The sequence below is a fragment of the Drosophila elegans genome, unplaced genomic scaffold (genome assembly GCF_018152505.1).
Source record: "Drosophila elegans isolate 14027-0461.03 unplaced genomic scaffold, ASM1815250v1 contig_208, whole genome shotgun sequence".
NCBI classification, from domain to species: Eukaryota; Metazoa; Arthropoda; class Insecta; order Diptera; family Drosophilidae; genus Drosophila; species Drosophila elegans.
The window spans coordinates 13,193,565-13,210,383 of NW_024545578.1; the positions used below are offsets into that span (position 1 = coordinate 13,193,565).

The following is a 16,819-nucleotide window of genomic DNA, read 5'->3' on the forward strand; positions in this document are numbered from 1 at the left end:
GTGTCCCGTTAGTTAAGTTAGGCGCGCGCCGTCAGGTATGCAACAGTTTTTTTCAAAGGCACTTTTAATAGGCATTTTTGCATGCATCAAATCTAACAAAACCTATTAAATTACTGCCAGCATATAAGAATTACATAAGTGCTCTTATGTGTTTATATGATTTATATGGTTGTGCACAAAAAGCACTCTTTGGTTTGGCTTAAAGGGCGGTCTACAAATCATTTTGTTTGAGTCGAGCTGTTGATGGGTATGGAGTACATATGTTGAATTTTAGTGGTGATGATATTCACATGTACATGCAACTTATTACATATGTACATACCTCAAGCAATTAAAGTCAAAAATTGATTTGTTTTTCTTAAGAAACTTCGTGTAGGTGGCATCTTCTCCTTCCTTTCTATACATGTTTACATAATGCGGTGCAACTACAATACATAGATATATTAGCAGCTTTCAAACATAAATTCTTTCTTTCAAAAGATGTTTTATGACGTTTTCAACCTTAGAAAGCATTGTCAATTTTTTTAGCTCAAATATTGATATTTGACAATAAATTTAAAATTTCAGTAGAGTTAAATAGCATTTGCACGCAATTTAGTTATCTGTTTTCCTTTTCTATTTGTAGAATTTGCAACCCAATTGGATTTTTTTATTCAAGATTATCCCTTAAACGCATAACTATTTTAGTAAATTTTATTCTTTTGCCATTTTAAAGTGTCGGACCCCCACGATAGATTGAATCAATTAAATCAACACCCTTATGCAAGCAAAAAAGACACAGGACCGACTTTTGTCTAAGGGCCCACACGTGTATATGCACAGATTTGTGCCAACTGCAAAAAGGGAGCAGCTGAAGTGCAGCCCAATAGAAACTAAATCTAAACAACACCGGAACACCCCGGCAAGGTCACACCGACAGGCCCCAAAACAAATGGGGAACCGAAAACTAACCAAAAACTAAAAGTGAATCGAGCCAAACGAATTGGATGGGTCTGACTATTTTTTGGGGGATGCGGGCAAAGGGTGTGTGGCCCGGCAAACGGAGCTCTGCCGAGCGCCAAAAATTCATTCATAAAATTCTAAAACGCGCTAAAATCTAAAATTCTAAACAAACCACTCGGCAGTCGGCCGAATGTGGGGAGTTGGCAGTTAGGAGTTGGTGAAGTGGCGAAGTGGCGAAGTGGCAGGAGGAGGCCTTCTGAGGAGAACTCATACGCCCGGTGGTCCTCTGCCACTTGCTGCATGCCTCGCTGTTGAACGAATGTGCGGGCCACGCGTAAAAAAACACCCACAATTTTCGGTGCTGCACAAATGGATGGCTGTAGCAACCTACACGGCCACAGGCCGAATTCCTTGATTATACGTTTTCTAAATCGAAAAAAACGAAAACTACTAAGTATTTTAAGCTTAAACATTCTTTAATTCGTTTTTATTGTAACTAATGTTCTAAAAACTTGTTGTTTAAATTCTAATAACATTTATGTTATATTTTTTAAGAGGCTTAACTTGCTAAGTGCTAAATTAAACCATAATGTTCAGAGAATGTCGATACCAATTTCATCAAAAATATATATTTGCCAAATTTAAGTAATTTTAAATGACTAAATATTTAAGTTTTGAAAATGAACAATAATTTAATAAACATTTTACAGTCGTGTTAACTTCTCTTTCCACTTTATCCTATCTCGAAAACCCTTCATTATGAAACGTATTTTAAAAATTTAAGAAATATTTGACAAACTTGCGTTTAAAATGTGAGCTATAGAAGTTTGACTGTAGTTTCCGGACTGGATTGAAGTACTGGGGGTTCTTGGTGCTCCCAGTGGCAATGATTCTCCTCGGGGGACACGGATATCCCCTTTTGGAGTAACAGTTTTCATGGCTTGGGCCACAAAAGTGTGTTACTTGTGCAAGACCCAAAAGTATGCAATGCATGCCACACTCAGGAAATTGCACTATGTGACGTTTTGCGCACAACTGTACTTTGTGAGCAGTTTGTTATTATTTTTAGCAGACGACAGCAAGCAAAATCAAACTAAAAAATGAAATTTTATGTATACATATTATAAAATATGTATAGAGATTTATATAATAAAAAAAATACTTTTACATAAACGCATAGCCCCCACACAAATGCGTTGGTTTGTATGTCTAGGCAAATGCATATGTAGAAGTTTTGTAGTATCCTAAGGCCTATGTTATTGTGTGCATGTGTGAGTGCGTTTTTCAGCATCGTTTTCAATGTGTGTTTGTGTGTGTGTGTGTGCTTGCATCACCTAACTTCATGGTGAAGTGCAACAAACTCTGCTCTACACAAAAACGCCGCCCAACAAAATGCAATCAAATGGCAAAAATTTTGCCAGACTGCAGGCAGTCAGCAACAACAACTGTTGTTGCAACAACTGCAACTGCAATCTCCCGTCTGCCACACTGGCAAGTGGGTGACTGAGGGGGTGGTGGGGCAATCGAGAGGGTGGATTTGGGTGCGGGAGGAGGCGGTGTGACAGACCAGACACTGGCCATAAAACAGCAAAAACAAACTGCATGTGAAACATTTTAGTTGCATTTTCTATATGGAATATGCGGACTAGGGTGAACCCAAGTTGCATATCAAATGTTAGACTTCAAAGATATTATTTTTATTTATTTAAGTGTTTTAGCTGATTTAACCATTAAACAAAATATTTAGTTTAGGTACCAAAAGAGGAGAGGAGATTTTTAATTATATAACTCATACGCAGTGTTGACAAAATTATTGAAACTTTAAAACCTCATAAAAAGCACTTTGATTACAAAAATTGCAATAATCAAAAGTTTTAAACTATAAGATAGTTTTTTTTTAACATAATTAGCTTTTGAAAAACTGGTAGGATTTTTTTTTTTAACTTTAGTACTCTGAAGTAAATAAATAATTATAATTGATTTTTCTAATTTAGCCATCCAGAGGTCCACCCTTTTAGCACATAAAATCAAGCGTTCGGCATGAACGTGTGTGGGTGCATAATCCATGTGCATATATAAATGTACAAAATCAACCCTTAGCTTTTGACTAGCCGGTCAAAAAAACAGCATCTGTGTGCGTACGTATGTGCATAAAATAAATTTCATTTAAATTAAAATAAATAAAACTCGTCCCCAAACCGACGCGTCGGCCCAAAAACAAGAACTTAGACAAAGCGCAGACACATCCATAATGGCCCAATCCCCCCGCTCGGAACCCCAAACCCTTCCAATTCCCTGAAACGGACAGCAGATGAAACTGTCTGGACTGGACATCGAAGAAAAAGCTTTCATTAGGCCGACTGCAGTCTATGCATTTTAATTGATTGCCAGCCGTCTTTGTCGGCTTATTTTTGGCAAAATTCCATTAATCTCCGGCAATATTCGGACATTGCGCCTAATGTCATTAAGTCCACAATCTTTCTGCACGAATAAGATGCTGAATTGAATTTCTCAAAGGTACCAAAAAACTGATTAAGAAATAATTTACTCGGTCTACTCGGCCTTAGAAAACATCACAGAATTTTTAATTCAAAATCATTACTGAATGCAGAAAATTGTTCTCCTACCTAAATAAAATTTGGATGTTTGTCCATGTTTGTCTTAGTTTAGTTTTTATTGGTTAACTGATAGGTGACAAATACTATTAATCATTAATAAGTTATAATTGTTTGTTATTGAAAAGCATATGTATGTTCAAACTTTCTTTTAGGACAACAAATTTGTTTCATGACACAGCCTGTCACTGCCATTAAAACACTATATAAGTTTATTCATATTTTAAAACTGAAATTTTGAAGAAATCTGACTTTATCAATTATTAATTTTAATCACTTTTTTTATGAATATTTTTAATTAACAAAAAAAAGTATAAGTTCGTATCGTTTTGGCATATTGGTACTGATTTAATTAAGTGATTTCTATTTATTAGTCTCTTTTTATATTTGTTTAACTATTATTATTTAATGAAGTAATTAAATAAGCTAATAAACTATTATATAAGTAGTTAAAAGTTAGAATAGCATGTGCATCGTTTTCAACATGCCTTAACCACAATCCGCATTACGCCGCAAGATAGGACTCTAGAGGTTTGGGTTTCAGTGGTGCCACCACCATACCACCATCACCGCCATCACCACCCACGAGAAACAGGCCACGAAGACGGAGGCAGACATTAACCAAACAAGCAGTGGCAGTGGCAGTGGCGGTGGCGGTGGCGGTGGCCAAAAGGGAACACGTCCTCGACCTAGTTCAATGGCAATGTCATTGTGCCACATTATCGCCGGCGACGTCGTCCTCTGCTGGCTTGGCCTTGGCTGGAGTTGAGCTGTGAGTTGTGAGGCTGCTGCTGGGAAACGAGAACGAGCGCATGAGTCGAGGCCACGGCCACGGCCACGAACATGGCCAAAGTGGCACACGGCAGGCAGCAAACCAAACCAAACCAAACCAAACCAAACCAGCAGAATCCGCCCACCAGACATGCAACCATCCACCAAGCCCGCCTGCATCCACCCATCCACAACCATATCCGAGCCCATTCCCATACCCATTTAGCCATCCATCCGGCGAAAACGAGACACAACAGCAATAGCGATGCTGCAACGATGCAGGCACAGAAACCGAAAAGGGATTCGCAGGAGGAACAGGAAGCAGGAACAGCAGGATACTGAGAAAAATAATATACAAAGGGAAAGCATTTCCCATTTGGTAGTCAAAATTCAAAAAATCTGCAAGGCAAAACTCCTTGCTTAGTTGAAAAGTACCTGTTCAATTTCCCAAGCATATTTTCCTCCTTTCCACATTTTACATTAATTTTTATGTTTTGTAAAAGACTTTAAAACTATTATTAGGTTTTCTTTAATTCTGACTTTGGGTATCTAAACAATAAGAAATTATAAGAATATACTAGATTTATTTGTAGGGTTTTTAACAGACTATTATCATGTTTTCTTAAAAAGACAATTTAAGACAACTAAATCGTAGTTTATACTATATGCCAAAAAAACTATAAAATTAAATTTAATAAGTTTTAAGGAAAAATTAGATTTGGAAAGTGTATTTAACAAATAACATGTTTTCCAGAAGTTTATTTGTATTTAAAGAACTTCAAATTTTTATTTTAGCAGAGAAACTGCTCTCTTATTTTATTTTTAGTGAGTTGTTCATTAAATAATAATTTTAAAACCAAATACAAAAGAGTCTAAAATAGTCAAGACTTAAGAAAAGCCTTTAATATGACATTTCTTCTGACGAAAAATGTTTCTGACGGTGAACAACATTTATTTATTAAAAAAGTAAATTCTATAACAAATATACCAGAGAGTCTTTAATCTTTATTTTCGGTGAAGTTATTCCTATTTTACTTTGTTATGATAGAGTTTTTTTTTTGAGTGCCGGAGTCAGGCGGCGGCGACAATATCCTTGCACTTGTGCAGGCCGCGAGGCGCACGGCGGGAGTGGGCGTGGGTGGTGGGGCAGGACAGGACTCACAGCCACACCGCTAAGCCCGGCAACCAATCCGCCGCCAGCAGAGCAGGGCAGCCTTGCCGCATCTCAGCCCCGTTTATTGTTGCAGTTGCAAGGACCTGCCTGTAGGCAGTACCCTCACCTCTCCGCCGCTTTTTTAAGGGGGGCGCCTGGTGGTCCTGGGTGTTTGTCCTGCACTCGAAGCTCCAAGTTGCAGTGGCAGAGCAGACACTCCACGAGCCACGAGCCACAGCGACAGCGACAGCAACAGCCACCCACCGAACCACTCGTTCTCAACAGATTTGTGCTGAACACGGACTCCCAACTCGGATTTTCAACGTACTCTCAATATATGTGTGTGTATATATATATATATATGTATATGTCTCTTTCGCTCTACGGTTCTCTGTCTCCTTTTTTCGTTAGTCTATTCCTGTGGGCATCATGTTAATAACAGGGGAGACTTATGTAAAGTTTTTGTAGAGCCAGAGCATAATGTTAACAATGGGAGAGTTGCAACTGATTTTAAAGTCCCCTCAAATCAAGTAACTTCTAAAATAGATAGCTATAATTTTTATGGAACTTTTCCATATTTTTTTGTTGATCACCAAACTAGGCCTATTTTGTTTCTTTTATTTATTATAAGACACAATTGTCGTTTTCTTTAAAATTGCAGTACCCAAAATATCTTTAATATTTGAACAACTGATTCGTGGTAGTCATAGTTCTTTGCAAATTATTATTTAATTAGCCTTGTTATGAAAATAGGTTCTCACGCTGATGTGGATAAACCCACATACGTCAGATGTTTACATTCCACCTGAGAGGTATAGATGGTGTGAGGTATAAATAATTACATAACTTTTTATTATTAAAAGTATTTAAAGTCAGATCAATTAAATGTAATAAATTTTAATATATTTTACAGTTTGTTATTATTAGACTTTTTTACATTTTTTTGTATTTGTAAAACTGAGTTTCCAATGATATGATAATAGAACTACGTCAAAGTATCTTAAATATTTGAACAACTGCTTTTTGGTGGGTGAAGTTCTTTGCTAATTTGTGTTTGCTTGGCCCAGTTGCTCAGATAGGCTCAAACTTCATCGGTTTCCCACGTTTGCTTTTCAGTATAAATAGCTTGAGGATTTCACCATTACATTATCAGTTGATCATATCCAATTACCAAGCATCAATATGAAGTACGCCTGTGCACTGCTCCTCTTGGCCACCGTGGGATGTGTCCTGATGAGCCTGTCCAGTGCTGCCAGTTCCACAACCACGACGGAAGCAGCCACCACTACCACCAAGGCCTCTTCCTCGGACACCACCACCACCACAGCTTCGTCCTCGGACGCCACTACCACGACCACGGCTCCATCCACTTCCGGAAAGAAGAAGCACGTGATCAAATACAAGCGCAAGACCCACCGCCCCAAGAAGGTCAGGAAGATCCACCGCAAGAAGAACCGCAGCGGTTGAGCTCCTTTAGAAAAACTTCATACTGATTACAACTGCTTCCAAAAACGCGCTGCCTGAATCCCTCTCGCTTTATGATTTACATTTATATTTAATAATCTTACTATTCCTTAAAAAGCAAGTGGATCTTGCTCCTTTGTTAACCACTTAAATATAAGTTAATACGAATTTAAAAATATATGTTTATCAAATGCTAATTCAGCAAAATTGCATTACATTTTACGCGCGCTTTGGGTTGATCAAAATCTAATTCAGCAATATCGCATTACTTATCACTTGGACTGCGCCCTATTTTAGACACCTAAATTCCAGTGTTTTTTACTCCCTTTTCCGATCCTGCAAATTGTAAAAATTCTGGCAGCCACAATTTTAAAAGTAAATAAACATTTTTTGTGGCAGTGGAAATATAGAAATTAGATAATTAAATTATCTGTAGGTTCATATTGTTTCGCTTCCATTGACCTTCTTCAGAATTTTATTGCCCAGTTCATGTCAGAAACCCATTTCCAAAGAAAAACAAATATTATTACTAACTGTGTTTAACTAAACAAAATTAAATATTTTCAAAATAGTATACATTATTTTAAGGCTAATTTTTAAATATTTACAAAAACTGTGAAATTGTATTCCTCCATTTTTGTTTACTGACTGAATGATTAAATTATCCGTTAATTATATCAGACAACAAAGGATAAATAATGATAGATGCTCGTCGTCTTCACCAATTCAAATTATATGCCACACAACATTTTTAAATAAAATATTAATTTATTAATATATTATATACGTAACAAAGGAAAAATATAAATACAACTATAAAACCATAATTTAAGTGGGATTCAGGGGTCAGGCACAAGTTCAGTTTCAGGATCTAGGGCAATTAACCGCTGCGGTTCTTCTTGCGGTGGATCTTCCTGACCTTCTTGGGGCGGTGGGTCTTGCGTTTGTATTTAATCACGTGCTTCTTCTTTCCGGAAGTGGATGGAGCCGTGGTCGTGGTAGTGGCGTCCGAGGAGGAAGCTGTGGTGGTGGTGGTGTCCGAGGAAGAGGCCGTGGTGGTAGTGGTGGCTGCTTCCGTCGTGGTTGTGGAACTGGCAGCACTGGACAGGCTCACCAGGACACATCCCACGGTGGCCAAGAGGAGCAGTGCACAGGCGTACTTCATGTTGATGCTTGGTAATTGGATATGATCAACTGATGCTCTTCTGGATCGGAACTCACACTATTTATACCTTTCAGGTGGACTAGTGAAGTAAATAACTGACGTATCTGGGTTTATCCACAATAGCGTGAGAACCTTACGCATAACTCCATCTGATCCACATTTTTAGGCCTATCTTGAAAATCAGGTCAGGCAAATATAATTTGCAAAATAATATGTCTACCATAAAACAGTTGTGTAAACATTAAGATATTTAAAGACTTTAATTTAGCTGGAAACATATTGACGCTGCTAATCAAATTCAGCTGGCTATATTTATACACGCACTTTCGAATTATATTATTATATCACTTGAAAAACACAATGTGACAAATATAGAAAACAATAAAAATAAACAATTTTAAGCCATGTATAAATGCGAGATATGTGTGTATTATTGCTAGAATTAAAATTTTCTGTTTGTATATTAAAATCGTTCTTATTATTTTTTTTATTTATAAATAATTGCATACCAGATCTTTTCAATCAAGTAAATATTTGTATTGAATAGGTGCACAATATTTACTTGTATCTTTTTTTAAATTTGTTTGTTTTATTATCCAAATACTTCTGTGTATCGGTCTATGGTGCGGAACCAGTTTAAAACCGTTTACCTAAACCAATTGAGTCTAAACAACAGACTGATGTCATAAGTCTTATTAAAATAAACAATGTTTTAATCATACAACTTCAAGACGCACTAAAATGTTGCAAGAATAAGGCCAATAGGTCAGGCAAGTACCCACATCCACATCTTTGGTACACGGTCTATAGAATGGGTCATAAACCAAGAGAACAGGTTCCCACCTTTCCACCTGTGACGCGTGCTTTATACGGTCCCCATACCTAACGACATACAGACATAAGTATGTACGATGATATGTATCTACCTACTTAGCTACTAAATACCAAACAACCTCTCTTTACAGCGCCAATAAATGGTGTTTAATTGTGATGTTGTTGTTCTTTCTTTTTTGCAGACTCCGTTTGACGACACTCATCCAAGGAAGAGAGAAAGAGAACGGGAGAGATCTTTTTGCATGCACCCCCAGTGTTGAAGATTTAGGTTCTATCCAGCCAAAAATAGCTATTTAATACTAAAGAAAATATTCAAGGGGGCCAAACGACGGATTTCAAAATTTGCGGAGATATTTATTTTTAAAGCGTTTATGGATCCCTTCAGATTACGTATTTTGTTGTCGATTATTGTTTTTACGTTGTATAAGGTAACTTTTTTAAATTAAGAGTTACATTTATTAATACTCTAAGTACATACCTTGCTGACCTGCGGTCTCCAGGAGAGTCATGCTGTCCCTAACCATTTTAGCCTATCTTTTTTCCCCATTCTAAATCCGTCATCACTGAGCATTTCTTGGCTGACAAAACGGGAAATGGGTTAAGAATCAATACAGAGAAAGACGCACAGCAGAGGAAGAAGAGAAAAGAGACAGGGCTCCAGCTTTAGCTCCAGCAGCCGAACCGCATTCCAGCATGGCTGCGCAGTCGCGTACAGTGGATAAATTTCCTAAAACTCGATGAAAAAATCGAGAAATGTACGAAGACCTCTTTACGGTTTAAAAAATAAAAAGTACATTGACTTTAATTCTAAAATCCAAAGACGTTTCTATAACTGATCTTGTTTGGTTGTTTTTAAGCACGTGTATATTTTAGATTTTGTATTTATATACTATTTATAAATTAACATATTTTTAAACAATAGTTTTCAGCCAGGAAGAAAAAATCTATTGCTTCTGAACAACTTAAGTCGAAAAGCTTAGCTTAACTTAAGTTTGAACACTTATTGCTCCGAATTTTTCCCAAACGACCCACTGTGCGCAGCAGCAACGGCTGCGCAGAAGAAAGAGAGCCATCGCGGATCCACTTCCATTCAGTTTCAGGCCATGCCATTCAATTCCGTCATTGCGTCGCGAGATCTTTGCCGTGCAGGTTGCGGATTCGTTTTGGCCAAGAAGCCAGGGAAATGGTTATTTCACTTCCGTGAGTGTGTGTTTGTGGGAATATTTCGGTAACGAAACTTTCTTCAACAGCTGGCCATCGTTTGTATGTAAATGCAAATCACTTAAGAAGGCTGGAAGCGAGACAAGTGGAGTTAAGAAAGTGCAAAACAGGTTTTCGGATTGCAGGCAAACGTGGCAAAATAAAAAATTAACAAAACAACAAAAAAAGTGAAAAAAGAAGTGATTGTTAAATTAGCGCCGTATTATCTCATGTTTGAGGATCGCTAATCGATCAGTGAAAGTGGTTGTAAAAAACAATGCGAGAAAGAAATGCCAGCTAAAAGCCCATGCTAAAACTAAAACAATAACAAAAACGAGGAAACCGCTATGTCTGCCACCTACACAAATACAATTACACAGCGCCGCAAGGCGGGCAAAGTGAGGCAACAACAACAACAATGCGATTTGAGCGGCGAGCCAAACGAAAGACTTCACTTTCGCAGCCGTTCAACAAACTCGAAAGCAACAACAACGGCAGCGGTCGTGGGAAGTTCACCTTCACCACTGTGCTGTAACGGTGCTCTAACGCTGCTCAATTGCTGCGTCGACGTCAATTGCCATTTGAATGCCCCGCTGCGCGGCAGCGTTAGTCGGCATACGACGCCGACGCCTACGCTGACAGCGACGCCCACGCCGGCAGCGACGCCAAAACAAGCCTCCCCCTCTCCTACCTCCGATCGTTCGCGCTCTCTCTCTCCGTCACCCTCGCCGACACGCTCCCGCTCGCTCTCCTGTCACAAACATCAACATAAGAGCAGCGCAGCAGCCGCAGTCGCAGCAGAAGAGAGAGAAAAATCAAATACTGTCTTACCGCCATTTACCGTTAGACTGAGCATCGATCTCTTCAGCTGGTCCCTCTTTCTCTTGGCCTTCGGCACGCGTTTCTACAAGCTGGCAACGCCGCCGAATATTGTGTGAGTACGAAAACAATAACAAACCGGGTACGAAACAATTGGGGTCACCAAAAGGGAAAAATAAGAGTCTGATTAAAACCTTTATTTAAATGTTAATAATAACAATAATAATAATCACTGTCTCATACTTGAAAATGTAAGGGTTATCGTAACATGCTTAGATCTAAACTAATTACCAGCCGTTAAATTAAAACTTCATCCAAACAAATATGTAACTATCTATTTCACTTGCCAACGAATTAATGTGAAATAGATGGCTTTTGTTTTTGTGCTTTAAATTAATTGAACAAGAGCTATGGCAGAATTTATATAAACTTTAAGTTTAATCAGGTCAATCCATTTTAGTGTGTTTCTTTGATACTTACATATAGCTTCCACAAACTTTTCAAACCAAATTCTGTTCATTATTATGCATTTTCTAATCCAATAAAAAGTCATCCGAAGGGTCAAGTATCAAATTAGTTTTACATATCTCAAAGCGTAGAACTTTTCGAACGGGCTATCTAGATCTATTAACTGCAACGAAAACTAGTATGATTATTGGTTTTAATTTAAGAAAGGCTAATGGAAAGCAATGTAAAAAAAAAAAATTATAGAAAGTGAATGTTTAGACTTAAAGCTTTACTTGAATTTAATGAACTTGAAATATAAATATATATATACATACATACACATTTATATGTTTGTCTACATCATTAACAAATAACAACGATTATTTTTAACGTACAGATTCGATGAACTCCACTATGGCAAGTACATCTCAATGTACATGCGCAACGTATTTTTCTTCGATCAACATCCGCCGCTGGGCAAACAACTAATCGCCGGTCTGGTGAGCCTGGCCGGCTACAATGGCAACTACACTTTCTCCCGCATCGGAGAGCCCTATTCGCCGGACATGCCCATCTTCTGGTTCCGATTTGTGCCGGCCATGTGCGGAAGTCTACTGGCGCCCGCCGTCTATAAGCTGCTGCTGGAGGCGAAGCTGAGCCGCTGGTCATCCGCCCTGGGTGGTCTGCTCGTCGTGCTGGATAACTCGCTGTTGACCCAATCCCGTTTCGTGCTCATGGAATCGATGCTGCTGCTGGCCAGCACGCTGGGCATCGCCTGTCTGCTCCGCTTCCAGCGGAGTCGCCTGGGCAGCCTCCAATGGCTGCTCAATGGATCGGCGGCGGCCGTCTTCTTGGGCGCCGCTGGCACGGTCAAGTACATCGGATTTCTGGCGCTAGGTCTGGCCTTCTATATGCTTTGTCGACACCTGTGGCAGCTGCTCTACGACGCGACTCTAACTAGTAAGATGTTAATTTTATCAAATAAGAATCACAGAATTCCTTTATTAGTTGTGCCACCATTGCGTATGCTTAATATGTGGTTTCAATATTTATTGGCACTACATACAACTTTGATTAGTTGTGGCAATGTATTCTCAAATATTTAATTGCTTTTAAAGCTCAGTAACTTTTCCAACCAATTTCAAATTTGTTATAAATTTCAATAGAGTGCTATGTAAAGATATATACATCATATATTTCAAAGTTTAATCTTCCAAAGCTCAAAACCCAATGTTTTTAAAATATTTGAACAAGTGCAACTTTCAAAGTAAATGTAATTGTAATAAAAAAAGTTAGCTGTGGCTTTCCAATTTTTTATAGTTTTTAAAATTATGGAAATAAAACTTAATATTCCTCTAAACTAAAATGCAAACTGCCTTTTCAGATCGCCAGCTGTGGATGCACGCAATAAGTCGCCTGGTGATCTTCGTTGGGATTCCCATAGCCGTCTACGTGGGTGTCTTCTACGTCCATTTCCGGACGCTTCATCGCGCTGGACCGCATGACAGCATCATGACCAGTGCGTTTCAGGCGTCGCTGGAAGGTGGACTGGCATCGATTACGCGGGGCCAACCGCTGGCGGTGGTCCATGGATCGCAGATCACATTGCGCCACACCCACGGACGCACCTGCTGGCTGCACTCGCATGCAGCCGTCTATCCGGTGCGGTATCCGGACAAGAGGGGCTCCTCCCACCAGCAGCAGGTCACCTGCTATTCCTTCAAGGATGTGAACAACTGGTGGCTGGTGAAGCGACCGACAAAGGAAAACCTGGTGGTGGGCGATAACCCCGATGTTATTCGGCACGGCGACATCATCCAGTTGGTGCACGGAATCACCAGTCGCGCATTGAATTCGCACGATGTGGCTGCCGCGATGACGCCGCAGTGCCAGGAGGTCAGTTGCTACATAGACTACGAGATCAAGATGGCCGGTGAGCTGTTGTGGCGCGTGGAGATTCTGAATCGCGATTCTGAGGGCGACAGTTGGCATGCCATCAAGTCGGAAATTCGGCTGGTACACGAGACGACGGGAGCCACCCTTAAATTCAGTGGACGTCAACTGCCGGACTGGGGCTTCAATCAGCACGAGGTGGTGGCCGATCGGGAGCGAGGAGGACGCGAGGACACCATCTGGAATGTCGAGGAGCATCGCTACACACAAAGTGAGAAGAAGTCCTGTAATAAAGTTAGTTAATATAATTTTTTTCTCAATCCTTAATAGCTGAGGACCATCGGGAACGAGAACGCCAACTGTTGAGCGCCGAAATGATACCCACGAAACGGACACGCATTTCGTTTTGGGCCAAGTTGCTGGAGCTGCAGTCCAAGATGCTGTTCCAAACGAAATCGGTGCCAAGTCACATGTACAGCTCGATGCCGCACGAGTGGCCGCTGATGGACAAGGGCATCGCCTACTGGCTGGACTCGGAGTCCAGTGCGCAGATTTATTTGCTGGGCAACGTACTCATCTGGTACACGGCCACAACAGGAATACTCGTCTATGCCGGACTACTTGCATTCTATGCCGCGCGCCGTCAACGTCTTTGCTTCGATATATCAGAGCAGGAGTGGCAGCGATTCCTGATCGCCGGCGACACCTTTTTCGTGGGCTATCTGATACACTACCTGCCGTACTTCTTTGTGGATCGCACACTCTTCCTGCACAACTACCTGCCTGCCTTTGTGTTTAAGTTACTCCTTTTGTCCTTTGTCGCCGATCATCTGGACTATCTGCTAAGGCGATTCTGCACTGGACGTGGTGTCCATCTGGTGCGCCTATATCGCCTCATGCTCATCCTGTGGCTGGTGGGCGTGATTAGCATTTTCTTCAAGTTCATACCGCTCAGTTACGGAGCGCGAAAGATGAGCACCGGCGAGGTGCGCAGCCTGAGATGGAAGGACACCTGGGACTTTGTGCTGCACAAGAATCATCTCCTGCACTGAAGCACCTGAAAACAACCACCTGCCATCTCCGCGGCCAGAGAGACGTGCAATGATGTACTCGTACCATACCATGTACCATAGACTAGGAGACCTAGCTAAAGTTGAACTAGTGCTAAGCCATAAATTATTTGACATGTAAACATACTCATTTGCAAGACCAATTAAACTAATTATTTATTATTTAAAAGTAACTGCTATTTATTGATATAATCATTGAAAAATATGATAATTGTATAGTTGTTGTGCAGAAAGAATAAAAAGGAATTAAATCATTATATATTTAAAAGAGATATAAAACCGTTTTTGTAAGCAGTTATTTAAGAGCAGTTATGTAAGTTTAACGACTTTATAAGCTTATTATTGCATGCAACTTTTTAAAATTTAATTTTTCAAGCAAAAATTTGTTATAGAAAGATTTCTAGTAGCTTTTTATGCCAAATCGAGCTCAATTGTCATGTCAATTTAAGGTTTATCAACAATCAGTAAATACTTAAATACATACCACACACACACACACACAGTAAACATGGCCAACAAAGGACACTTTGTGGACAGAAACGCAGATATTCCAACCGCAGGACTGTCCACCATCGGATTAGATGGCGAAGGCGATGTGAGGGAATGCCTGATCATCAACAACACGGAGGAGTTAGCCGAGAATGTGGTGCGTGCCAAGTGCCAACTTGAGAGGAACACTTGGAATAGTCTTCCTGCTGGTTCAGTCATCCCCACCAGCAGCCTCGGCGAATTGCTGACCAGCGAACTGCAGAAGTCTCGTTTCGTGTCCTTCAAGGAGAAGTTCTACGAGGAGATGTACCACAAGAAGGCGAATTTGGCTCAAGCCAAGCCAACGTTCTCCAAGCCGGACAGCGTGACCAATTTGAGCCAAACCTTCGGACGTCCGTCGAATCTAACCCCCTCCGAATCTCTCTACTCAATCATATTGCCGCCCAAGTCGCCGGAGCAGGTGAATCGGGAGTACCAAGAGTTCCACGACAAGTACATCATTAGCCACAATCGTTACTTCCCATCGGAACAGATCAATCGCAAGTAGGTAGTCTATATCTTTTGATCAGTTTTAATTTTAAACTTTAACTATAGATAAGCTTACATTTTACATACTTTTGATAGCGTTTAATAGCCTTTTATCCTCCATTATTTAAACCTTTTTCTTTAGATATTTTAAATTTTAAACTATATCTATAAGATAATCTTTGATTTTACATACTTTTGATAGCGTTGAATACCCTTTTATCCTCCAATTTGTAAACCTTTTTCTTTAGATATTCCCAATCATTTGACCGCAATTCCCCTTGTGGAGATTTCCATAGTCTCGGTGACTTTGGACTTAAAGTGAAACGCTGTCTTGAGGAGGGTGGAAATCATCTCAAGGTTATTGGCAAGTCCCAAATGGATTTTATGAACCGCACAGAAGCTCCCTTGGGCAAAAAACTCAATAGGTAGGAATTCAGATACTGCATTATTTGTGAAATGATATGCCTAAAAGAAAAACCTTGATAATCTTCTCTATTTAATAGGTATTCTTGTGCGGTTCCTGACATAACTTTTGGCCAACCTCTGCGCAGCAATGGCGATGTAAAAATGCTTCTTCATAATATTGTGCCCTGCGATAAATCTAACCAATTGTTGGATGCCATTAGCTATTTGAACAGGAAGCGCCACAGCCTGAGGAAAAGTCTGGATTTTCATGGCCTGATCTCCATGCTGGAGCGAAGTGACAACAATAAATCGGGTTACCTGCCACTGTCACGAATTGTGGAAATCATCGGCAACCTTCACATTCGTCTGGACTCTCAGTTAATACGTGTTGCATTGTCCCACTTTCATATGATCATCGACGAGGGTTGTGCCACGGAGCGTGTAAACTACTCGGATTTCTGCCGACTTCTTTCCATTCAGGAGCCACTGCCCAAAACGGGTAATTTAAATCCAATTTCCGATGCCAGTTGCCTGGACACCACTTATCGTTTGCTCTGCTCCGATCGTCATAAGCGGGCCAACGAGGATCCAGTGATTGGAAGCCAGCACTTCGAGGAGGATAGAACTCGTGTAAAGGATCTCGTGGCACCGGATCTGGCCATTTTATGTGGCCTCAAGCCCAGCGATTTTACCCGATTGCGACCCAAGTCAGAAATCGAAAGGATCTTCAGGAGACTCGTTCCAACCGAAAAATTTGAGGATATTTGGCAAACATTGATGGCCGGGCACAAGGACCAGAATAATACGGCATCCGTCAGGCAATTTCATATCGAGATGCATCATAAAAATGCCACGTAAAAGTACTCTACATAAAACATTGGCCAATACTCTACTACAACAGTTAAAACGTTAAAGAAAATAAAGGCAAATTATCTTAAACAACTAAAATTCAAGATCAAACAAATTATGGATTTATTGAACTTTGCCTACGTATTACATAGGTATTTATTCTAAATGACCTCCA

General features: G+C 40.0%; 4 protein-coding genes across 6 annotated transcripts; 3 read left to right on the plus strand and 1 right to left on the minus strand.

Annotated features, from left to right (window-relative positions):
• The first annotated feature begins 6,645 nt into the window (after positions 1 to 6,645).
• Positions 6,646 to 6,948, plus strand: LOC108150282 (protein new-glue 1-like). The gene has a single exon (XM_017278379.1). It carries the CDS (start codon positions 6,664 to 6,666, stop codon positions 6,946 to 6,948), a length of 285 nt encoding a protein of 94 aa, XP_017133868.1. The 5' UTR covers positions 6,646 to 6,663.
• Positions 6,949 to 7,825: 877 nt separating this feature from the next.
• Positions 7,826 to 8,110, minus strand: LOC108150283 (protein new-glue 1). Its single transcript, XM_017278381.1, has one exon. It carries the CDS (start codon positions 8,108 to 8,110, stop codon positions 7,826 to 7,828), a length of 285 nt encoding a protein of 94 aa, XP_017133870.1.
• Positions 8,111 to 10,058: 1,948 nt separating this feature from the next.
• On the plus strand, positions 10,059 to 14,542 carry LOC108150336 (protein O-mannosyltransferase 1). Of its 3 annotated transcripts, none has more exons than XM_017278461.2 (5): positions 10,059 to 10,130; positions 10,195 to 11,078; positions 11,808 to 12,370; positions 12,795 to 13,574; positions 13,634 to 14,542. In XM_017278461.2, the coding sequence occupies exons 2-5, from the start codon at positions 10,492 to 10,494 to the stop codon at positions 14,353 to 14,355; spliced, it is 2,652 nt and encodes an 883-aa protein (XP_017133950.1). In that variant the 5' UTR covers positions 10,059 to 10,130; positions 10,195 to 10,491; the 3' UTR covers positions 14,356 to 14,542. The 3 variants fall into 3 exon arrangements, with proteins under 3 accessions (XP_017133950.1, XP_017133951.1, XP_017133952.1); XM_017278462.2 differs by having other exon boundaries at positions 10,074 to 10,093; XM_017278463.2 differs by lacking the exons at positions 10,059 to 10,130; positions 10,195 to 11,078; positions 11,808 to 12,370 and adding an exon at positions 12,576 to 12,677.
• A 220-nt stretch (positions 14,543 to 14,762) lies between these two features.
• Positions 14,763 to 16,742, plus strand: LOC108150337 (EF-hand domain-containing family member B). The gene is made up of 3 exons (XM_017278464.2): positions 14,763 to 15,405; positions 15,639 to 15,815; positions 15,894 to 16,742. Exons 1-3 carry the CDS (start codon positions 14,882 to 14,884, stop codon positions 16,651 to 16,653), a joined length of 1,461 nt encoding a protein of 486 aa, XP_017133953.1. The 5' UTR covers positions 14,763 to 14,881; the 3' UTR covers positions 16,654 to 16,742.
• Positions 16,743 to 16,819: the final 77 nt, after the last annotated feature.